The 26,283-nt window shown below is 34.9% G+C and overlaps 1 protein-coding gene across 3 annotated transcripts in view; it reads right to left on the minus strand.

Annotated features, from left to right (window-relative positions):
• Window positions 1-26,283, minus strand: part of ZFAND3 (zinc finger AN1-type containing 3) — a 287,184-nt gene that overhangs the window by 57,957 nt on the left and 202,944 nt on the right. For 2 of the 3 annotated variants that reach the window (XM_074311033.1, XM_074311035.1), the window contains one exon: window positions 20,593-20,658. The exons of the other annotated variant lie outside the window; for it this stretch is intronic. In XM_074311033.1, the coding sequence (XP_074167134.1) occupies window positions 20,593-20,658 (66 nt within the window). The remainder of the gene's footprint in view (window positions 1-20,592; window positions 20,659-26,283) is intronic. 3 annotated transcript variants of the gene reach the window in all.

Consider the following 26,283-nt stretch of genomic DNA (forward strand, 5'->3'; position numbering starts at 1 on the left):
AATTTTTTTTCTTACCCCTGATTTCTGAAATATTTATTTTCTTTATTAGAATATAAACTCACAAGAATTCCTTCATTCTTATTTGGATTCTCAGAGCTTGATAGAGGGTAAGCATTTAATGATTCCTACTTGTTGGATATAGATAGATCTGTGATGTAGTTTATATGGGCAGATTCCCTCTAGTAGCTGTGTGGACAATGTTGGGCTTAGAGCCAAGAAGGCCTGAATTCCAATACAGTTCTAGGCACTTTCTGGCGATTCTGGCAAGGTAATTTCATTTCTGTCTGCCTCAAGTTCCTACATTGTAAAATGGGGGAAAATAATAGCACCTACGAACCTCTCACAGGGTTGTTGTAAGGATCAAATAAGGTAAATTTAAAAGGCACTTAGCACAGTGCCTAACACATAATGGGCATTTAATTAATGCTTATTCCCTTCCTATTTAAGAGACAGATGGTGGCCTGTTTGTATTGTACTGTTATTTTGTTACTTGTGTTTGTTGTTGTTGTTCAGTTGTTTCAGTGATGTCTGACTCTTCGTGACCCTAAGGTTTTCTTGACAAAGATACTTCTCCATCTCATTTTATAGATGAGAAAACTGAAGCAATGAGGGTGTAGTGATCTGCCCAGAGTCACACAGCTAGTAAGTCTCTGAGGCCAGAGCCAATTATTCTATGCATCATGTCTGCCCCCTAGCGGCCCCTCTTGTTTATCTCCTACCATGCAATCTCCACCTACCTGCTAGATCTTTTGATAAACATCAAAAGACCTAGGAAGAAAAGAGGAGAAAATATGCCATGAGCATTTGTTAATCATACATTTTTTGTTGACATTCTTTTTACACTGAAAAATTATTTGTTGGCAATCAATTCATAAACATTTACTAAGTGCTTACTGTATATGCTGGGTCTGTACTGTTCATGACCCACTAGGTGACTCAACTCTTAATTCTAGGTTTTCTCTTTCATTCTTCTCCCCAAATAACATGGCAACTCTGAAGGCAGGGCCTATCTCTCTTTTTGCTTCTGTTTGTATTCTCACTGTTTATCACAATTCCTGGCATTAACTGTGGTATTCAACTGTTTATTGTCATATACCATGACCATAAAAACACTGCAGAATTTCCAGACAAACATACAGCATGCTTTGAGCCAAAGTTCTCTCACAACATCGAAAAAGGATCTTTTCTGATTCTGACAAAGACTATCTTCTTAGAGATGAGCTTTTTTTTAAAGAAAAGTTTTGTATTATCAAGTCAGATACTTTTTCAGTCTACAAAAAAGCACAATAGGATCACATGTTTTCTATGACTTTCAAGTCAATTGTGTGACTATAAAGATAGAAACAAATGAAAAAATTGGGACTATTTGCGCCAAGAGTTTCTCTACTCCCTTCTTCTTCCCCTCCTATCCCTCTAACGTTATTCCTCCACTAATTTTCTCCTTTGTGCTAGTATTTAAGGATGAGACAGTCCTTCTAAATATAAAAGTCAAACCCTCTATTTTGATCCCATCTTCTCCAGTAGATTACCCCTACCATCATTCCCACACCTTTCTCTAAACTCTTGTTGTTCTAATGACTAATTCTTTTCTCTCTACAGTATGATAGGCCGATCACCTCCTCCTGGATATTCACTCTTCTCTCTTGGTTCTTTTCTCACCTGAGTGAGACTGACTTTTCTCACCACTCCTCAATTTCTTGCTGAATCTTGTCACTTAACAATTTGTTCTTTACAGTACTGGGCACTCCCCTCTCTAAACTTTTTCAGTTTATCTCACTGATTCTTTTGGATTAAATTATAATCTCTATCTGTGATTCCTAGATCTATTTGTTCAGCCATAATCTCTCTCATAAACTATAATCTTGCATCATCAACTGCAAAGAATCCAGAATAGAATTATTCCCTCAAAAGTACTCCTTTTCTGAACTTCTCCATTACTATCAAAAGTACTGCTATTCAGGGCAGCTAGATGGCCCAGTGTATAGAGGACCAGCCCTGAAGTCGGGGCAAGTAAGTCACTTAGCCCCAACTGCCTCAGCAAAAAAAAAAAAAATAAATAAATAAATAAACAAAGAGTACTACTATTCTTCTATTCACCCAGATTTACAATCTCAATATCATCTTCTACTCCCCTTTTTTATTCACTATAGAAATCCAATCAATTGTCAAATTTTGTGATTTGTTTCTTCTCTCACATAAATTCCCTTCTCTTCACTCATACAGGCACTACTTAGTGAAGGTCCTCATCAGTTCTAGCCTAGATAATTACAACAGCCTCCTAATTGTTCTCTCAGCTTCAAAGCTATCTTCACATTCATCCTACATAATACTGCCAAAATAATTTTCCTTAAGCACAAATCTAACCATATGACTCCTCTGAATAACCAATTACAATGACTATTACTTTATTCCTCTAGAATAAAATATAAACTACTCTGTTTAGTTTTTAAAGTGCCACATTACCTGACCCCAAACTATCTTTTCACACTCAGTGGATATTATTCTCCCTCCATTCTGTGATCTAGTAAAACTGGTTTCGTCTCTCTGTTCCTCCTTCAAACATGACACTCCACCTTTCAAGCTTCTGCACTGGCCGTCACAATGCTGGAATTTGTTCATTCTTCCATCTTGATAAGTCCCTTCTTTTTAAAAACACAAGTCAAATACAGAAATATGTTTAGAAGAATTGGACAGATTTAACCTATACTAGATTGCTTGCTGTCTATAGGAGGGAATGGGAGGAGGGAGAAATATTTGGAATACAAGGTGAAGGTTGAAAACTATCTTTGCATGTATTTGGAAAAATGAAAAGCTATTTAAGAAAAAAAAAAAAACACAAGTCAAATAGCATCCCTATATGAATATATATATATATTGATTTAATTTGGATAATCTTAGTGAGTTAATACAGTTTTCTATATCTTCATTCTCTGCAATAAATATTGATATTAAGTTATAATTATTTTCATGATAGTTTATAATTGTTTACCACAAACATGGCAAGATGTGATTTACTAGCTGCCCCATGAAACAATGTTTCTGGTTGCCATCAAACTTAAAAATCAAATCTACCAATTCTTCTATGTGCCTTTTCAAGGAGAAGCTGTGGACTGTGCCTTTTGCCTTACATTAAGAGTCAGTCTGTCTTCAAGAAAGTTGAAAATAGCCATTATCCCAAAGGATAAGTGGTCAAAAATTATGGGCAATTTATGGGCAACTATATGAAAGACCGCTCTAAAGCAGAAATGATCAAATTATGGTATATGCTATATGACAGATAGTACTATACCATAAGAAACAATAAATATTAAAAATTCAAAGAAGCATAGGAAAACATGAACAGATGTGAAAAGAAACAGAATTAGTCAATCATACAATGATTTCAACGACATAACTTCAAGCAACAAAAATTATAGAAATCATGAAATTAGATGCTATGTAATTATAATTGGGTCCAAAGGAGGATAGGAAAATGTATTTCCCTTCATTCTTTTGCAGAAGTGGGATACAATGGAGAGAGAATACTACATATACTATGAACTTCAATAAGCTGATTAGTTCTGCTAAACTGCTTTCTGTACCTACTCCCCTTTTAATCTTGGAAGCAAAATGGTGCAATGAACAGAGTGTTGGGCCAGGGATAAAAATTAAAAAAAAAAAAAAATCTAAGTTCAAATCTAGCCTCAGATACATTTTAGCTATGAGCTATTGGGCAAATCATTCAATTCTGCCTTAGTTTCATCAACTGGATGAAAACTGGATGATAACTGCGTCTACCTCCTGCGGTTTTCTGAGAAACAAATAACCTAATATTTGTTTGGCACGATACCTTATACATAGTGAAATCAATGCTAGATATTGCTATTATTATCACTTTTTATACAAGTGGTAATTCTCAGAAGAGGAAAGGGAAGAATCTATTTCAAAATAACATTGAAATTAAAGCAAAAGATAGTAACAGAACTATTTTTTAAAATCTACAAGGGCAATATGTACAGACACAGAGGCTTATGTGATGTAGCAAGAATGAGTGCTAAATTAGGATCAGTAAAGTTGGGTTTATATCCAACATATTAAACTTAATAGCTGGGTGGCAAATCACTTAAGTTCTTGGAACTTTCTGTCTTCTTATCTACAGAATGATTTGAATGAAGTAAGTCTGAAAGATATTCTGCAAATCTTGAAAGACACTCATTCATTCATTCATTTATTTTTGCTAAGGCAATTGGAGTTAAGTGACTTGCTCAGCGTCACACAGCTAGGAAGTAGTAAGTGTCTGAGGTCACATTTGAACTCAGGTCCTCCTGACTTTAGGGCTGATGCTCTATCCACTACACCAACTAGCTGCCATCAATACTATATAAGTATTAAAAATTATTATTATATATATAAATTATTATAAGACTACAAGAAAGAGGCAAAGAAGAAAATTAGTTAAAAAATTTGAGGAAAATCTGAGATGGTTACTTTTCAATATGGTGGGGGAATAAAACTAGGAAAGGCTTCATGGAAGACATATTATCAGTTCAGATACTATGAAGTATGAAGAGTATCTAAGAGAAGATGATTTCAATGGTAAGGACACAGAAAGACTAAATCCCTGGCATGAGAAATAATTTGTAAAAATGCTGAGAGTACAAAATGGGGAGCATCCTACATGTCTGGAACACAGATTTTGTAAAGAGGAGAAATCTGATCTCAAATAAAACTGAACTAGGTTTTAAAAGCAAAGAAACAGCTGTGCTGGGCAAGTTTCTCAACTGTCTCAAAGAACCCACCATCCAAATGACAACAGGGAAGGTTCCCAAAGAGATCTATTTGTGCTCAAACAAAAGCATTGAGTATTCAGTGGATGTTAAGGACCGAGTTAATAGTTCTTTGCTATCCTCTAAGGAAGAATTCAGGACAAATTGCACAGAACTTTCCTATGAATTTTTTTTTTTTAACTGATATGCTCTTTTCTAAGAGCTGCAGGAATGAAATTAAGGGCAGGGAATTCCCTCTTATTTCCAACTAAGAAAATTACATTACAGATTTTATATGAAATAAGTTAAAACATGTCTTCCTAATTTCTAACTCTGTAAGAATTGTGAATTACCAAGACATTCACAGATGAAAATTCTGGTTTTGTCACCAATGAAAAAATGCATTTTTGACTCAGACATTTCTACTGCTATAACACCAAGCATTACCTTACAGAAATGTTGTAAAGATCAATGAGATCCATAACCAATGAAAAACACTTTGCAAACTGAAGAGTGATTTAAATGCAAGCGATTATTATTACTTCTGAACTATATTGAGGTATTAAAGTTTTTTTTTTTAATTTTTACTTTTATTTTTTTTTTGCTGAGGCAATTGTAGCTAAGTGACTTGCCCAGGATCACACAGCCAGGAAGTGTTGAGTGTCTGAGGCCACATTTGAACTCAGATCCTCCTGACTTCAGGGGTGGTGCTCTATCTACTGTGCCACCTAGCTGCCCCTGAGGTATTAAAGTTAATACCCTACTAATCTTTATGTTTCTTACAACAAGTTAATCCTTGCACATGTAAATGGTTCTTTAAGCTGGTTTCTAGCTTCATTCATTCATTTCCTCATAACTGTACCAATTATGGTTCTAGGTAAAAAAGACACCCAAAGTAAAATCCAATTTTAGTTTTCTAGAAATGGATTTATTATAAGGAAGTCAAGATTTAGGGGGAAGTGAGAAAAGGCAGGAATGAGCAATACTCTTTTATTAATTGTAGGAATGTAATGTAATTAAATGTAAGCTAAACAAATAGTAAACAAATAACTTTGGCAAGGTGCTTTTTAATCTTTATAATATTTTATACTACTGATCATCTCTTTTCATGGGCACTCTCTGCTATCTGAATTTTCACAATACTACTCTCCTCTGACTTTTCCTTCTGCTATTTTAATGGCGCCTGTGTGGTTCTTTTTTTTTTGAATCTTCAACCACACAGTGCCCCAATTTGTGCATCTTCCTAAAGTTCGATTCTGGACACTCATCTCTTTCCTCTCTATACTCTCTCAAATACTTCAGTAATCTGAGATTATCGACTCTGTGCAAATTGTTGTTTGTCCATTGTTGTTGAAGAGGACCAGAACTGTGCAAAGCCACCAGCCTCACTTTCTCCTCTGAAGCCATCTGGGTGTCCAGTGGGAAATTATAGATCCACATGACTGAAGAGGGCCCCACATGATTGGATAAATAGGAAATAATTTAAAAAGTGAAAGCACTGTAAAAGAGGGTTAAAAATAATATATAATAACAATACTTCTGTGTACCTGTTGAGAGTAATAAAATATATGCTCATTGAAGGCAAAGACTTTTATTTCTGTTTATTTAACTCCATCATATAACATGGGTCCTGGTAAATAGTGATAGACTGGCAAAAGGTTAGTGCCTCAAATTTAAAATTACAAAGGAATTTCTTTGCAATTTTCTTAAGGCCTAGTTATATTGCACTTTTGGATATATAATCAAATGGTTACATAGCTATAATATCCTTGGAGAAATAGCAACCCAAGTTTCTCAGGCTAAGAGAGAAAATGGTTCTGATACATTTCTTTTGAGTGGATATTGGCTGGCTTTAAAAGCTAAAAATAAAACCTCTATATTCTTTATTTTCTGCTAAGGTAACCAAGACAATGAGCTCAACTTTGGGTAAAATAATATAAAAGATGATGCAGTCTTTCCATTAAAAACATACAGATACAGACAAGCAAACAGACGTACACACACACAGGGAAGGGAACAAAGGTAGGAAATATATAGCATATGACTAATTCCCTTGTCCACTAAGTTAATAGAGATGTGGTTATTTGAAATTCTGAACTGTGATTCTGCTACTTGGGAAGTTTTCTGAAATTCTGTGGGTGGCTACTGGTAATGAAACAGAGAATTCAGAGCATAAGGCCAAATAAACTTTTATAACAGTATATGTGTATGCTCTAAAAATATTGTACATCTGTAGTGGAGGCTGGCTAACTGAATCCATAGAAACATTTGCCTCTTCGGATAAATAATCACAATATGAAATTCCCCATGACAGAGAGGTTTCCAAGATTAAATTAGTTGGTTTTAATCATCAAAAAGTGAGTTTACGTAGTATCAGTATAGAATAGTGGATAGAATAATGGCATTTGAAACTGACAAACAGGTTGGAATTCTATCTCAGGACACGTATTAGCTCTATGACTATAGGAAAGTCACTTCAACTAAGATTCAGTTTGCTCATCTATAAAATAGGGATACTAACCCTTTAATACTTACTCCAAAGGGTTGTTTTAAGGTTCAAATTAGTTAACATACACAAAGTTTTTTGCAAAACTTAAAGGAATATAGAAATACTGTTACTATTGCTACTTTTTAAAACTTTTTTTGCTTGCTCTGAATGCATATAACCTGGAGTTTAGCCATGAAAAATATTCTCCACTCTCTCATGCCAAGATACTTTTTGTTTGTTTTCCCAAACAAAAACAAAAACAAAACAAAACCCAAAGTTCTCAATAACAGTTTAAAAAACTCAAAATACTTATTTTGATACAGAGGGGAAGCATAATTTTCCAAATAGCCAATGTTCTTAGCAAAGTGCATGAGATGCTACAAACTTCTCTATGAACCTCAGTGTTCAGAATTCTGGACATACTATTCTAATCAAATCAATTCAGCTAAACTCAATGGCTTACAGTTTGCAGATACTTTTCTTCCCTTCTTGGAAAACTTACGTGTCACATGTAACTTACTATGCATAGTTCAACAACTCTGCCAGTTCATCAAGAGAAAGTAGCCAGGTATTGCTGTACAATCTATCTTACTTTGAGCATTTGCCCAAAGGCAAAAGAGGGTGCAATGGAGCAGCATGTTGTATTTGTAGTTAGAGGCATTTGGTTTGAACACCAGGTTCTGCCAGTTATTCCCAATGTGGCTTAAAGGAAATTGCTCACCCTTAATGGCTGTCATCTCCTCATTGTAAAATGAGGGTAGATTTGACTTCTAATAATCCTTTTCTGCTCTAAATTCATCATTTATAATCCCTCTTAGCCACTTTTGTCTTGTTATTTCAAATATGAAGGCTATTCTCCTTGGCAGAGAAAACTGATACTAAATAGGAAACAAGCAGGGTTTTTTTGTTTTTGTTTTTTAAATTAAACTGTGAATGATCATACTATTCAATTTATCTTTGTTCTGCTGGTACCATTCCTGACTTTCTGGACTTCAAAATTGTATCTTTACTATGATTTCATCCTGGAATTTTCTTCTGCATCTGGAGATCTCTTACCCTGGAACATCCCAAAACTCTTCCTGTCCTTCACAGTGAATCCTTCACAAGGATCAACCCCTGTCATCCTATAAGGAGGTCTTCCCATTGCCTCCATTTTATGAAGGGGCCCCCAAATTAGACTAATTTTATTTCCATCTAGTCTCTGGTTCCTGACTTTCTGATCTTCATAATCATGTCTTGGGCAACTTCATATCTTGCCCCCCTCCCCAACAATGAAGAGGCTAGTTTTCTGTTATCTGTATTTGTACTCCCAGCACTTAGCCTATTGTTAACACACAATTAAGTGCATAATAAATGCTTGTTTCTTCCTTCATTCCCAAAAAGAGGTGAATTACTGCTTTCAGATCCTCTGCCCTCAATAGTTAAAAAAAATTTTTTTTTAAATTTCTTGAATTGCCTGAGCTTTAGCTACCTGATTTTACTTTTACAGATCTGTGCTATAAAATGATATGTATTGTGCTATAGGCCTTGATTCCTTCATTCATATACACACATACCCCCATACCCCTTTCAAAAATTAAGTGCTAAATTCCTTATGCCTCCTACATCAGTCTCCTCAAACAATCCCCTTCTCTCCGCCCCCCCCAATCAGAATTATTTCCCCTTGTCTTCAAAATTTCATTCCTGAGAGTTTTCCATCTCTCCTAGGTTGATTTTTCTTTTTTGTTTTTGTCGAGGCAACTGGAGTTAAGAGACTTGCCCAGGGTCACACAGCTGAGACTACATTTGAACTCAGGTCCTCCAGACTTCAGGGCTAGTGCTCTATCCACTGCGCCACCTAGCTGTTCCATGGGGTTGACTTTTCTTAAGAATTTTAGTTCGGGGCAGCTAGGTGGCACAGTGGATAGAGTACCAGCCCTGAAGTCAGGAGATTCTGAGTTCAAATGTGATCTCAGACACTTAACATTTCCTAGCTGCCTCAGGGGAAAAAAAAAAAAAAATTTAGTTCATTGGATTCTATTTTCCTCCCCCACTTGAATATCTTCAGCTATTTTAAAACCTGTGGTACATGTCAAACTATGTTTTTCATCTACACCATTACCATTATTTTCCTTCAAGATTCTTGATATTTTCACTCCAGCAACTTCCCCATTAGTGAAAAATTCAGATGTATATATATACAAATTCCTACATCATTACTATTTATCATATTTCTGTGCCAGACTTGTGACCTGGATTCTAATATCTATTTCTTCATTCCATCCAAGTGGCTTATTGCATTATCCTTTGAAGTTTCTTCTTTCACTGATTTCAGTGTTTTCCATTATACTTCATTCTCCTGGATTTCCTCTCCTTATCTTCTTAATATACAAAATGCCATATACTACTACTACATTTCAGCTTTCTTTCTCTTCCGTCTTTTAACCCAACATGTTTTCTTTTGAATAGGTTTGAGCCACTCAAAGCCTTATTCAAGACATGGATTTCATCCAATCAAGTCTCAGTGATAACTAAGGCCTTCTTTTGTGGTAATCTTTGACAAAAGCATAGGAGATGCTGAAGGTCCAGAAAACAGACTAGTCTGTTTGCATTACAAGTTGTATAAAGGAAAGTAATGAGAGATAAGGCTTCCAAAGAATGCTACAAACAGGCTGTGTGGAAGGCCTTGACAGAGCCAGGTTAAAGCATCTTAATTTATTTCAGTAGGTCATAAAGAGTACTTAGAAGTTTTTGAGAAGGTGACTGTCTGAAGTAGTGTATCAGGAAAATTAACAAGGCTAAGAGTAAAAGAAAGGTCTGGATCAAGGAGGTAAAAACACAGAAGTGATTACAATAAGCAGGGCCCCTAAAACAATATTCATTTGCAAAACGGCTTCCTTTCCAACAAAGGTATCATTTTTCTCCTGGGTTTTTCAGGCTTGAAACCTAGAGAACCATCACTGATTCTAACGGGTCAGATTATTTGATAGGCACTAGTAATTTGAAATGTAAAATAATCCAAAGATGAAATCTTTTATAATGCTAAAACCTACTTTATATCTTTCGAAGTGTGTAATGGCCATATATCAGATTCTCATACCTGCATGCAACTTTAGGATAAGGACTAGTAGTGATTACTTGGCAACATTAAAAACAACAACAACAAAAAAAAACACCTGGTGCTTTCTTTGTGTTTGAAGGTTACCATTTTAAAATAAGCTATCTATTTAAAAAGCTCAAGTAACCAACATTCGTAAACACTCAGAATATTTATAAACTCAACTCTCTAAAAATCAAATTATCAAAGCTTCTTTTCAAAAGCATATTTTCTCTGGGCCTTTTCTATAGATATCACCTATCACAAAAGTTTAATGAGGAAGATTCAGAAAAGGTGAGTGACCAAAGAGAAGAAGCATTCCATTTCAATTTTCACCAAGTGCTTATGTGATTTTTGGAATCTTTTCCAAGATCATTTACAATTTTCAATTCAATGGTAATTGCTATTGGCATAGTCCTATTAGCACTAAGTTTTCTCTACATTTTAATACATCAAAATAGGCTAGATCAATCTTTCTATTTACTAAAAAGGACTAAATTCCAAACATTTCCCTATGTCTTTATAAAAAAGGAAAAAAATCCACTTTCATATGTATTATGTTTCCAATGAGCCTAATAATCTACTTTTCCCATTTTTCTTCTGCAAATACATTTATCTATGTAGAGTACTGTTTGTGTATTTACCTTATTTTGTTTTTAATCAGTATGAACTTAGGTACATTTCTTTTGCAGGGCTATGTCTCTGACATCTGTAAAGAGTGCATGGGACATAGGCATCAACTTCTGAAGCCATGATTTAGAACCATGATAGGTTTCCAGGGATCCGATGGCTGGCAATACAATAAGTTTATGGCTTTTAATTGGCCATTATTATTTTTAACTATTTAAATATTTTTAAAGGCCTATCCAGAAATAGGATATCTTAGGAAATGGACACAGACACAAGTACAAACACTGGCCCACCTGCTGGCAGGAAAGACAATGGAATTGTCTCTCAGATAGATGTTTGAGTAAGGAAAATGGATAATACAACTCATCTTAGAAACAAGCTGCAAGATGAGGCAGTAAAAACCCATCAACATACATCATCCTATCATGGTACAGTGTCGTCCTCCAGCCTCTATTAGCCCTCGCTGTATCAGCTCAAGTCCCAGACACTTTATCCTGTTTATAATTGCTGATGAGCAGTAATAAGGCCTCCATGCCTCAGCTCCCGTCCGTTCTGCTTCAGCACCCACCTATTAGGTAATAACTTTTATTTACAGCCTTGCTTGATGTGCTGTTCTATTAGTACAGCCGAGAACTGAGTAGGATAAAAAAAAAAGTCTTTTTAATAGGCAGTATCATTGCAAGGCTTGGATGATTTATAATGCAGCGTTGTGGCTGTTCTTTCACCACATTCTTCCTGCGGCGTTGGGAAGGTTGTGTTTCTAACACATTGTCCTCCAATAACATGACAAGAAAGAAAAGACCAGCTAAAATAGCCAAATGCAACCCTTCCTCTATAATTATCCCCCTCTACCAAAAAACAAAAAACAAAAATAACCTGCTAAAGGGGAAAAAAATTATTAAAACTCCTTTGATAATCTTTTAAATAGTGTTAGCTCAGACACTTTGCCTCAAAAGAGCAATAGAATATGTAATTAATGACAGAGCATGGCTTTCCCTCCTTACTATGATAAAATAAAGGACTATAAAAGCAGATTTCAGTTGTAGTTGCATCAAAGAACCAAGTAAACTGCATTTTCACAAAGCATACCACCTTCAGCAACCCAATACTAAAATCTCCCTCCACACTTTACAGCAACAAATCTTTTTTTTTTTGCTTTTATCCTATAGCTCTCTTCAAAAACAAAAATCTCTCCACAAGACTCATACTCTGGCTTAATATTCACTTAAATACAAAGGTTTTCCATAAAAGAAGGAGAATCTAGCTCACATGTGTACATTTACATTGGCAACTGAACACACAAATATGTCTCTTAATGTTATGGATCTCCAGAATGAGTGGCAGAACAATAGAAAACAAGGAAGGCTCTCATTTTTATTCATTGGTTTAATTAAAAATAGCAAGTCTTCCCCCTCTGACCTTTCTTGAAATCTCAACATTAGCTCATTTACTTTATACATTAAGCATTTCCATCAAGTCATCTTCTTATAGTGATTCAATCCCCTAATTCTTCTCTCTAAACAAAAGTGATATTTAGGCAGGCAGACTGATGAGAAGGCTGGGGGGGGGGGGGGGGGTAGGGAGGGGGGGGAGAGAGAAGAACCTGAGAAAATAAACTAAAAGGGAGCAAATGATGTTGCTACCACAACTTTCTAAACCAGTCATTTGCTCACTATTTACACAAAAGGTATGATGTTCACATGAAGCACATATAAGACACTACCACAATCTATTGTAGGAACTGTTTCTTTTCTGCTAAACTCTTTCAAGGAATATTTTAGAATAGAGACATTCATATCCCAACTCTGCTCTCTGCATTCTTATCCAACAGACTGATTAAAATTAAAAACCTAAACACCCACACCTGAAGAATTAGTTGAATTCTTTTAGGACCCTGGCTAATAAGTGCAGAAGGTAAACCAATTTTTTAATACTTTTTTTCTTGCCCTGACAGATTTACTGTTTTGCTCTTTCTTCAATGGTTACATTAAATGCTAATAAAAATGAAAGGTTTATGTCTTTCTTAATATTCTCCTGATGGGAACTTGCATATTACATAAGTAGGTCAAATTTCTAATTTTCTGTCTCAAATGCTGATACTGCAGACCTGAGGGAAAAACTACACTTGGGGGAGGATATAAATGAATGCATCTTATATAGCTGAACTCAAAAGTTCAACAGAGCAGGGAAGAAGTGCAATTTTTAAGGTTCCCTATTCTGTAGTCACTACCTTCCCTCTTTAGGTGTGATTTTGAGAGTTGAACTGTTACCATGTAAACTTATTCTACAAGAGAGAAAGCCAATGACTGTAGGTATTTCTAAGATTTATAGAACTTGATTTAACACCCTCACCGTTAGCTTCTACTTCAAAGTAAAAGATCCTATATAAACATCCTGATAACAAACAACATAACAATGTAAAGTTTCCCTTTAATTGACTCCTGAACAATGGAATGGGCTTGCATCTCTATAGGAAGCACATCAATTTTCTCCTAACTCCCAGGTGAAAGGGATTTCTTCACTCATTTTTGTGAGCCCAACAGGATTTTCATAGGCAGACTGCTGAAGAATAGCATAAAGAAAGGGCTTAGGAAACAATGAACATTACAGAACTATCCTAGTTTCTGTCAGTGTCTGTCACATTAAAACAAAACAAGATAAACAAACAAAAACCAAGATGACTTCAAAAAGAAAAAAAAAATTTTTTGAAACAAAAATGAATCAGTTAATGGACACGTATACTGAAAACAGTGGCAGGAAACCAATTCCAACTAAGAACAAAAAGATAACTTGTAGAACAAACAAACTGTCTTGGTGTCCAGATGCCTTAACCTCAGGCAATACTGCAGCTTCTTGATGGCACTACAGATGGTGATTTAATTTGTGACTTGGCTAATTATGTTCACATTTTTTAACAGCATTTATTCTCCAAATCACTTTTAAATCCATCAGAGAAAGCAGTATATATTCAATATACCATGAAGCTTAGTTAAAAGAGGACAATATTAATTATATACAGGAATGTAATAAAAATTGGAAAAACATATATATGGGAACTGAAGTCTACTAAGCCTAAGTCAAGTCTGCAAACATAACTTTCTCCCCCAAACATTTTACTTCTTTCTTGAAATAAGTCTTCAGTGTTTCAAAAGGGGCTATAAAATATAATGGCAAAACAAAGTTCTGTATTAGGGGATAAGAGTGGTAGACCAGGGAGCAATTTCTCTCCTAGGTACACCCCAAAGGTCACTCATTCTATTTACTTGTGAGATGCAGTGAATGACCCCATTTATATGGGAGAACATAGGAAACAACTAGTCCAGTCAGCCACAGATGTGAATGAGATTCCGCGTCCCATTTTTCAAGGACATTGCTAGAGAAAATGTATCCAAACCTAGAATATACTTTTTCTCTGATCTTCATACTCTCAATATAATTTAATTAAATTTAGACTTCATCAACAACAAACTGACAAATGAGGGGATTCCTAGTTTACACAGATTGCCTTAAATAGTAAAATCCTCAGGTATAACTTGGAGTTACAGAAGAATGAAAACCTTGGCAGGATAAAGTGTTGTTTCCTTTACAGAATATTTGGGACCAACAAAAATCTGCAAGAATTAACAAAGACATGTGCAAAACAAAGTAAGCTCCTTGAAAGAAATATTCTCTCTCCAATAATTTCAAGTTGTGACATCCTTTGACTCTCAAATTCTTTAGGGAAAAAAAGTCAGTTTCTGATTTGGCAATACTTTTGACTCCTTCCTGACTAGACAGGTTTAGGGGCTTTGAAAATTGTTTTAAAAAGCAAATTATTCTATCTGCATTGATAATCTGAGGTTGCAGCTGATTTTTGTATCTACTAAGCCATACACTTGTTCTAAAATTGTTGCTCAAATGAACTCCCTCTACCAATCCCAATAACAAGGGCAAAATGGAAATACTAAAAGTATTGATAACACCATTATGCCCTTTATTTGATTAAAGTAGTCACCTGAGATTAAGAATGAAGGCTGACTAAACAAGCTAATTAATCACAGAAGAAACTTAAGTCTTTCTTTTTGTTGTTGGTGTTAGTCATGTCCAACTCCTGTGACCCCATCGAGGGTGGTCTGGGTAGACACATGGTTAGATGTGGTTATCATAAGGAAGGTTCCACAAAGATAACAAAGATTTGAAGTATCATGATTTAAAGATGAATAGCATTCCCCCAAAAGATGTTTACTATTATCTTATATTATTATTATCTTACAATAGCTTACTATTATCTTTGAAAGAAAGGGAGGTGCAAAATAAGATAAGGTGGGAAGAAAACTTTAAGATTGTTCAAAACAAAAAGGGTCTCATTCAATACTCACTAACAGACAATACTCATTCATTAAAAAACCTATTGATCCCTATCATGTGTCACCATAATACGAAAAATGAAAGATTAAGTAAATTAAGCAAATTAATTCACTAGATGTCAGAAAGCATACAAAGGAGAATTTAAAAAAAAAAATCATTTTTAAAAAAGAAAATGCTTAGAATTGCTCCTTAGAATCATTAAGTCTTAGCAAAGATTTAGCCTATCCATTTCTGTAACAAGACTCAAAAGAAGATGACAATTTATAGGTTTCAAGAAAATAATTAAATCCATCATGCTAAATGGAGTTCTGTCTCCAAGGATGCTGAGATAGGGGTTGTTTGTGTTAGCATTATAGTTTTCTAAAAAGTAAGCTCTTAAAAAAAACAAACAAACAAACAAACAAACAAACAAACAAACCAAAGGTCAAGATTGATGACTTTTTAAAAGTTTCAAGCAAAAAAAAAAAAAATTTGCAATCTTTCTTGAAAGTTCTTAGCACTGATTCCTCTCCAAGGTAATAATTTTCAATTAGAAGTATAATTAACCTAACTTAAAGACTGGGAGAAAATGCCGCTGTTTAAACTTGATTCTCCTCTTTAATTCTTAATACTTTTATTTTGGCAATTGTCAACGTTGTAAAATTACCCATGCAAATATCTGGTAAATAAAAACTATTATTATTTTAAAAAATACTTTTAAAAGCCAAATGCAATATAGTGAAGAAAACAACTAATAACTCAATTAATAAAAGTGGATATTTTCTCTCTTTTTTCTTTTTACCTATAGACACACACCTGTCAATGTGGTTCCCAAATGTTAAATAAACATCTACTGTACATATAACTCTATACAAATTCAGCAAGCACTTCTTATAATGTATCAGGTTTGGGGGGTCACAAAGACAAAAACCAAACAGTATTCTCCCCCAAAGAGCTTTATACTCAACTTCTGGAAAACAACATGTTCACGAGGTAAGTAAAGATAAAACACATATAAAATAAACACAAAGCAATCCAGGTAAAGGAAGAATACTAACAAGGCACAGAGGGGAGCAGAATATTAGAGAGCCTCCCTGTGTACAAAAAAGCACTTGGGGTAAATCCTGAGGTGGAAGAGAGGAAGAAAAGTGTTCCACATCCAGATGACACATTCTACAAATTCAGGGAAGTAGAAATATCATGTACGGAATAGCAAATAGATCAATTTGGCTGTTACAAAAAGCATGTGAAGGGAATATGTAGAAATATTCTAAAAAGGCAGATTTGAAATCATACTGAAGTGTTTTTAATGTAAGCAGAGAGGTTGGTACTTTACCTTATAAGCAAAAGGAAGCCATTAAAATGTTTCCTCATGTTTGTGATATGGTCAGATTTATATTTTAGGTTTATCAATTTGATGTGTAGGATGAGATTAGAGAAGATAAGAGTCTGCTAACAGGAATACCAATTAGAAGACTATTCCAATAGTGAGACATGAAAAAGGATGGCAACTTTGTGAATAAAAAAAATAGTTTAGATGTGAGACATGTTATGAAGGCAGAGATGAGAAACTTTGGCAATTGAATGGATATGGGAGTCTGAAAGACAAAAAGAAAATGTGAAAGTTGAGGAAGCTGTTGAAGTTGTAAACCTGGATGTTTGGCAGAAAAGTGGTACCCTTATCAAAACAGTGATGTTAGGAAGAAAGGTTTTAGCAAAGATGGTAAGTTTCATGGTGAAGTGGAAGTTGGAGCTTGTTTGTAAACTAATGGAATCATCAAACCAGAAGAGGTCCCAGGGCAGTCTGGAATGAAATCCAAACATAGGGGTGGGGTATAAATGATAGATGGCCCAGCAAAAAATATGACATAATAAGCAAGCTCATACAGAAGATTTATAAACAACTCAGTAAGAGTTGTTATAAAAATCCAGCCAAGAGGGTTATCCAGGGAAGAAAGTGGCTGACATTGCTGAGAGATCAAGAAAGATGAGGACTCAGAAAAGACCATTAGATTTTGCAGTTCAGAGACTACAAGAAACCTTATAGACAACAGTTTTAGTAAATCAATGAGTTTGGAAGTGAGATCACAAGGAGTTGAAAACTGGAAGTTAGAGAAATGTAGGCAATGAGGACAGACAATATTTCTATGTATTTGGCTATGAAGGGAGAAGGAATTTTATATGATAGTGGTTTTATGGAATGGCAGCATCAAGTGGATTCCCCCCCCCTCCCCCAAATAGGAGTACTCTAGGTTTGTTAATGAGCAAACAGAGAAGCCATAGATAAGGTTGGATCTGAAATAAAAGAGGGAAGTAATCCTCTTTGGGATAGGATTGTAAAAGAATGGGATTAATAATACAAGGTTTGGTTTCAGATTTTAAGATATGGCATGAAGGAAATGAACTCAATTTTCTCAGTAAAGTAGGAATTGAGGTTCTTTGTCGAGAGGAAGAGAAGAAAAAGTGGCACAAGTTGTCTGATGAAAAAGGAAGAAACAAGTTTAGAATAGGTGCTGTATATTATATAATAGGAGACTCATAAGAGTAAAATAAAATGACTAATAGACTGCACAGATTCAGAGATTATTAGATAATAAATTAATTGTGAACCCACTCAGCAGAGTTCCATGAAGTTCCTCAGAAGGATTAGTGATAAAGGAGAACAAGATAGATAACCTTGGGCTGGGGTTTGAGAGAAAGAAGTAATGGTGAAGATGAAAGACAGGTTTAAGAGAGATGAAGCAGAAGATACTAAAAAAGGTTTTCCTCAGGGATAGGATGTTCAAAAGAAGTGTTAAGTATCTGAGACCAGATTTGAACTTGGGTCCTCCTGAATTCAGGGCTGGTGGCACTGTGCCACCTAGCTGCCCCCAGATGTTCAAAATTCCAATGAAACCATGACAAGGTAACAATTTGACCAAGATTATAATCAAGTTCCTGTGTGACTGATGTCAATAAATAAAGAGTTCACAAGACTCTAGGAAGTTGATAGAGCAAGGGGACCAAAGTGTTCAAGAGTCAACATCATACATGTTGATCTCTGCAAGCAGGATGGGGTCAGGGTGGAAATGAAGTGAAAAGTATGAACCAGATAACAAACTCACTGAGAATCATCCCATACAACTAGAGGTCAGTAGATGAGTGTAATAAGGAATGGAGCTGCTTCAGGAATGGCCCAAGAAATGTGCCTTCTCTTCCTCCCAGTTGATTACTTCAGGAAACACGAAGGCAGAAGCCAGACCTGGAGAAGGAGGCTAGAAGTACCACCCTGTAGAAGAGCTGGGATTTCTACTGGCAGAATATAGTGAACATATGAAGAGGTCATCTAAGGATAAAGGGATTTTACCAAAAAATAAGAAATTCTGAAGGCATGATGGAATGGACCAAAAGAGAAGCTGGATTGTGGAGTAACAGGGCTATGGTGAGTCGAGAATTAAGTATGAGCACAGAGAAGAGAGGCGAAAGATTTTTGTCTCAGCAGCTATTCATAAAGAAAAGGGGAACTGAAGCTAGAAACTTTTTCATCATAGAATGGTGAATAAGTAGTTGATATTAGCAACTAACTCAGAGGGTCCTCTCTTCACAGAATATGGAGTCAAAGGTATCTTCTGATACCATCCTGCTCTTAAGCAATGTTGGATGGATATGTCTTTTTTGTCCCATTTGGTATGAGCATGACACAATTTATCTTTTCCCAGGGCACTTAACATACTTGCCCCACTCTAGAACCATACCAGAATAGTACTGCCATCATACTCATATGCAACTCCACAAAACTGACCAGATGTGAGAGAAATTAACTTTTTTCTAAAAGAAAAGTACTAAATTCCTTAGAAGCAATATTATGGAGGGCATTCTGAAACAAACTGAAACAGATGACTGCTCTAAAACTGAGGGGAAAAAAGTGGTATTGCTAAATCAAAACAAAAAATAATTTCATATGACTGGTTAAAAAAATTTTAAAAATAAGTTAGCAGAGTTGTTGCAATTTCTGATAGAGAGCTTTAAAGAAAAGACTTTGACAACTATGAAAAATACCTTGGTCGTGACCTTTGGAAGAACAATATAATTATTTTGACTCTTCCAAATACAATCTGAGAGATATTTTAAATAGCAGGCTGGCTTAGAAATGGGAAACATTGTTTAAAATAAATTAAGCTATGGAAGAAGAGAGCATTAGGCATTATTTTTGCTCTTTGGAAAGCTACAGATTTCATGACTTCATGTTTAATAAAAATGCCACAAACACACAAGGATATTTCCAGGTTCCTGTGAGCAGAATAAGAAATCACAAAATGGTATAAGAATGAGTGACTGAAAAAAACAGCTATACTACAATGGTCAGGTCAAAATACTTATTAAATGCATCACAATCTCTCTCACTCTCTGGTACCCATTCTTTAAATAACAGATTTTCATGAGGTTTTCTTTCTGTTCAGAAAAATTAGCAACATGTCAAAAACCAGGCAAAGAGCAATATTCCTTCTAAGCTTCAGGCCTGTGCAACATTCTTCACATATAAATCACCTGAGAGGATATGCAAGCATTCATATCCATGAAGTCAAACTCTACTTCCTGTTCTGGGGCCACCAGAAAATAATCACTGGAGAGGATTCAAACATATTTGGGGTTTAAACATCAGTTCTGATGCTTAAAAAAAGCTAATATTTATATGACACTTTAATGTTTGCTAAGTAGTCTACACAAATTATTAGATCTTCACCTTGTGAGATTGGTGCTAAAAGCAGTTCCTCTTTTTACTTGGGCTTGTGATGATACTGGTGTTGGCAGTTCTTAGGGAGGAACTTCATCTACCAATGTAAATGAAAATACTCTCTGCAATTTACAGTTGGAGAAAATTATCTGGAACCCAGAATGTCTGAAAGATTTCTCTGATCCTCTGACTATGCCTACACAGGTTAAATATCAGAGGCAGGATTTAAACTTGGGCCCTCTTTATTCCAAATCCAACAATCTGTCAACTATTCCAAGGTGCTTTTGAGAACAGCAATCTGATCTCAGGCACTTAACCTCCTCGGGGCTTCAATTTTCTCATCTTTAAAATGGAGATAATAATATTTGCATTATGGAGTTGTGAAGTAAGCACTTTGTGACCTATAAAGGTGTTTCATAAAAGAGAGTTTTTATCAAGTTAGTTAATATGATCCCATGAACAATACTGTCACCTTTATATTGCTACTTCCAAGTCATTTCAATCATTTCAAAAATCAAAGAAAAAGAAAGAAGAAATGTTTGAAAGTACACCATATGCACTTCAGTACCTAGACAATGGAAAGACTTTAGAAATGAAGGAATGATGTACATACCTGTGCCACAGGATCTTTTGGTTGGCGTGATTAATGAGACATGAGCTATATCTGTGCATGGCCCACCTAGAAACAAAAAGGCAGGGACATCAGTCAAGTAGCAGTCTCTATGAGTCTGCATGTTTGGAAGCAGGGGAAAATGCAATGGCAACATAACTAGGAATATGTGTGACCCAATTTTTCATTAAACATGCTAAAAGAACTATGAAAATATAAGTTTAGTTTGGCTCTTAAGTAACAGCCCCATACTTTGTCTATATTTATACATCTTAGTTAGCATTTAGTATTGTCGGTCAATAACACCAGGCACCTACTACAACATGGCAAGCTTGCACTGTGCTGTATTCCCCAAAGTTACAAAGGTCTCAAGAAATTCACACTCTAACTGTAGAGAAACTATGGACACATGAGGATAAACAACAGAAGGAACTACTATTAAGGATGATCAAGAAAGTTTTCTGGTTGAAGGTATGATTTTAGCTGGGACTTGAAAGAAGTCAAGGAAGAAGTGATGGGGAAGGAAGAGAATTACGGTCACAAAGGACAGAGAGAAAATGCAAAATCTGATGGAATGACTTACATGAGGAACAGTAGGGAGACCAGTGTGTCAATGGATAGTAGAATATGTGGGGAAGTATTGGGGTAAGGAGTAGAACATTTAAGAAGACTGAAAAAGTAGAAAGGGACCAAGTTATAAAAGACTTTGAACACTCAATAAGATTTTATATTTAATCTTGGGGATAACAGAGAGTAGTCTCTAAGAGTTTACTGATTGGGAGTGATGATGAAGTATGACAGTCAAATCTATGCTTTAAAAAGATCAATTTCATAGCTGAGTAACGGATAAACTGAAATGGGTAGAGATTTGAAGCAGAAACCAACCAGTAAACTTCTTCAATAGTCTAAGCATGATGTGATAAGGGCCTATACTATAAAGGCAGTGTCAGAGGAGAGATGTTATAAAGGTAAAATTGATGAAACTTAGCAACAGACTGGCTGTGTGTGAGAAATTAAGGAGTTGAGGATGAAAGCCTTGGTAACTGGAAGGATAATGGTACCGTAGACATTAATATGGACATCTGAAAGAGAGGTGAGTTTGAGGAGTAAAGACAATGAGCTCAGTTTTAGACTCATTTATTTTAAGTTATCTATTGTAAAACAACAAAAAAAATTTTTTTAATGTTATTAAATAATATATTTATATATTATATATACATAAAAATTCAAGCCCAGAAAAGAATGAGTATATCTGAGAGCAGTAACTTTGCTCTTAAACAATGATTAAAACTGCTATCCTTTTGGCCTGAGTTTTCCTGAGGATAAAGACCAATTATTTTAATGATGTAAGGATCTTTCCATTTTGGAAAGTCTTCATTGATGGAGAATCAAAATTTGGTCTGAATGTCACCCAGAGGACTGAGAGTTTAAATGACTTGTCCACAATCATATGGCTAGTATGCATCAAAAGCAGGACTTAAGTTTTTAAAAAGTCAGTTTTCAATCCACTATGCCATTCTCCCTCTAATCAAACAATTATAAATAATCAGGCTTGGTTTAAAAGGGAAATTTTCTCAAGAATAGTAAATTAGTTGAGGACTATCTTAAAGTGAAGAATATTCTGTTTAGCTGGGAAATTTCATACTCAAGAGAATGAGAAAATGTTTAGAACTGAAAACACCATTAGAGATCAATTTTTTAAAAAAGCTACTCATTTTATAGATGAGAAAAATGAAACTAAGGGTAGTGAAGTCATTGGTTTAAGATTTATAAACCAAAAATTAGCCTGATCCATTTTTCAGCAGATGGCTTCATGATATTAATTAAGATACTATGTAACTAATCCCTACTCCCCAGCAAAACACTGGAAAGGACTTAAATATTTTTAAAACTGCTATACAGTTCTAATTTGAGATAAGACTCTTAACCTTCATTTCTTCACTTGTCAACAAACAGTATTAAGTATGGATGAAATCATTTCCAGCTCAAAAATGTTTTGATTCTGAGTCCTGAATTTTTGAGATTCAAATTTCTGGACACTCCAGCATGTATACCACACAAGGTACCTCTTTACAAAACACATTTCTAAGCAGATAGAATCAGAATCAGTGAATAAGGCTAGAGAAGCACTGATTAAAATTTGTAAATCTGAAAAAGCCAGAGCAAATGACAACCAACCAAAAACAAGCATTTATTAAGTGCCTATATGCTAGGCTCTGTACTAGGAAATGGAGATACAAAAACAAAAACAGAATAGTTCCTGCCACCAAAGTATATTCTATGGAGATTACTTTCCTCTCATGTACATTAGCCTTCGGTTCCCTAAGACATAGTCAACTTTTAATTATATAGATTTCTGTATTCCAAATCAGCTAGGGGAGAAAAGGGTAGAAAATATGCTATTTATAAATCAAGTCTTTTCCTTGCCCCACACTGGTGCACGTGGAAGAGAGAAGTCAAGAGCCTTAAAACTTATCATACCTTCACATTTTATCTCCTCAACTGGAAACTTCACAATATCAGGACCAGAATAGCAGCATCCTTCAGAGGATGCAGGATGTAGCAAAAGAGAATGGAAGAAAAAGAATAGTGGCAAAATATCAAATTCAATTCATCTAGTGTTTATTAGACTATTATTATTTGCTTAGCATGGTTCTAATTACAAAAAGAATGTTTAAAAAAATTTACCACACTCAAGAATTTTGTGGCAGAGATGAAACTCAGACAAATAAAAGATATAATATATAGGGTGTCCCTGAAAATCTTAGTACACTTTATAGCTATTTAAAGCTTCAAACTATACTAAGATTTCTGAGACACCCTGTATAATAATATGCTAAACTAAGTATATTCAGATGCTTGACCAGGCTGGGGGTGGGGGTGGGAGGGAAATCGTTGTTTTTAGTTATTATGCTGGAGTTATTAGAAAAATCTCCACAAGAAAAAAAAAAAAAAGACTACCTAAACAAGTGATATAGTTCACAAAAGCAGGAAAGAATAAAGTGGACATACTAAATGAAAATACTCCTATAGAATTTTTAGAAAACAATTTCCACCATATCTATTTCTCCTTTGTCACCACTACCACCACCATAGATAGGTAGCTTTTATAAAAAAAAGTGCTAAATTATTTAAGTATCTTATTTCAATTGATCCTTACAACATATTTGGAGGTAGATGCTATTATTATCCTCACTTTACTGAGGTTAAGTGGCTTTAGCTGGTCACTAAGCTAATAAGTGACTGAGGTTTTCATCACTCCAGTCCCAATATTCTCTTTTATCACAGACAGCTACTACCTGTAAATGCTCCCCCTGAAAATTTAACAATAAAACTCTCTTGAGCCAGTCTGAACTGGCTCTCTAGAATTCCCCTGGACACAATCTGTAAAAACAAAAACAATTTGGGCTCCTTAACAATTGTTAAAAGCGCAAAGAGATCTTAGGACCCCAAAATTTTGAGATTTACTATTATATGATAATATAGATGGAATTATCCTGACTACTTCATTAATTTTAAGATGATAAAATACTAGAGGTTATCAGTGAGCAAAATGTAAAAAATTATTGTAAAATTTCTGTAACGCATGAAAGGGGCAAGGAAATGAAAAGAATGCTCAATATCCTTTCTTTTGTCAACAAGGACAATCACTCCAAAACACTAGCCTCTAAGTTTCTTTATAAGCATTCTTTCTTAAGAGAGTGTTGATGGGAATGATAGAAAAGAAAAACTGGAGGACATGCTTAGGTCCTTCCACTATGTTCTGTAAACCGACGGGGCTAAACTTCAGAAAGGGTTCTGTAGAGATAGCAATGTCCTTCGACTGGCATTTGACTTTAATCAGATTTGCTACTTTAAATATTTCTCTAAGACCTCCAGAGTACTAGGGAACAGCCTGGTATTAGTCTGCCTCCCTGTCCCCCAACTCCATTTCCTTCCCCAGTATCTGGCTCTAGCAATAAAATTCCTATGTAAAGGACTGGAATGAATATAATCTGTTACAAACTACAAAAGTTTTATATAAGTAGCAAAAAAATGCATCCTGATAAAATTGCATAAGCTCAATGAAATCAAAACAAAAACTGTTGAAAGAATGTAGTTGGACAACTGAGTTAACCGGAATAAAGTACTATATAGCTGCTCATAATTTAAAATGCTATAAAGTTTATAATTATAAATTATAACTATTAGAATCTTGATATAATTTGAAGTGAGAGTATTTACCACTATTTTTTTCTCCCTCCCCTATATACTGGATTTCTGTAGGTTGGCAAACAATTAACTTTGAGGCTACCTAGCACATTTCAAGATGCATCATCATGAAAGAGTTCTCCAGAGAGCTTGTTAAACTAACAATCCAAATTCAATGTATTCACTCTATTAGAGAATAAAGTACAAATAAAACCACAGTTAAGCTAAGACAAAATAATAGCAAGTGTAACTTGGCAGTAATAATACATCCCAATTTTGATAATTGGGTAATATTATAAACAGAAAAATTGCCATTAAGTTCAGTCCAGTTCAGTTCACTATTATTATGAAGTGCCCCAGAATCCAAAATGAAAACAGAGTTCTCTAGGGAGCAGGAGCAGTGAATTTATCAACAATATGTTGTCATTTAAGATATACTCACTCCCAAATCAATCCAGCTGCTACAGAAAATTATGATTTTATCCACTTTTAAAACAATTAGCATAAAGTCAACACCATTAAAAAGAAAAAATAGTAAGACAAAAAAATTGAAGGGATGCCTTTCAAACCATTTAAAATAAGAAATATGAAACATGGTTATATATTTCTAGTGAAATGGCTCTTCTAAGTTGGAAATGATTAATATACAAGAATGAAATTTTCTCATCCCTGGGTTTTTTCTGAACTACAACAGGACTTGGAAAAAATGTCCATGAGATGTTAGGAAAAAACAACTTTCTCCAAAATTCCATTCACTCATTAGTCATTTTTACCTAGTTTTGTAACTGATCTACTTAGGAGTATAGCGCTGATAGAGCACCTATTTATAAGGAGATTAGCCAGACTAGGGAGTCAGTTTGGTGTAAATGGAAACAATGCTGGAACTGGAATAAGGTTCTGGGTTCAAGTATAGCTCCTTCATTTATAGCACTGTGATCTTGGTCAAGTCACTTTATTTTGCTTTCTTCATCATAAAAGCAAAGGGTTGAAGTAGGAATTAAGGTTCCCCATGCTTCTACATGTAGGGCTCCAAAAATAGGATGTGCTTTTCCAGGACTTTCAATCATTTATTATATGTGAGGCATGATTTAAATATAAGCAAAAACTGTAGAGATTAGTTCCCAACTATCATTAGAATATATTGAGATTTTAACAACCTTATTTTCACTTAAATTTTTATTAAAAACATTTCTTTTCATTATGATAAATCACTGGGGAGGTAAGAGAAAAAAGGCAGGTAACAATTCTCAACCAATCATGATAAGTTTCTTGCATTTTTTCTCTCTCAAACATATGAAACACTTGATCTGTTTTCCTGTTTTTGTACTTTCTGGGGACAGTCAATGGAAAGATACTATCTGGCAAGAAGTATTTTATCAAGAATTATTTTACTATTGTGTGATATATCAAGTTTCAACTATTTAAAATTTGAAATTTGCTTACAAATAATGCATAGTGTATGAGCTTTATAACCCGTTAAGTCTGAATGCCCTCTGTACTCTC

The sequence above is a fragment of the Sminthopsis crassicaudata genome, chromosome 4 (genome assembly GCF_048593235.1).
Source record: "Sminthopsis crassicaudata isolate SCR6 chromosome 4, ASM4859323v1, whole genome shotgun sequence".
Taxonomy (NCBI): Eukaryota; Metazoa; Chordata; class Mammalia; order Dasyuromorphia; family Dasyuridae; genus Sminthopsis; species Sminthopsis crassicaudata.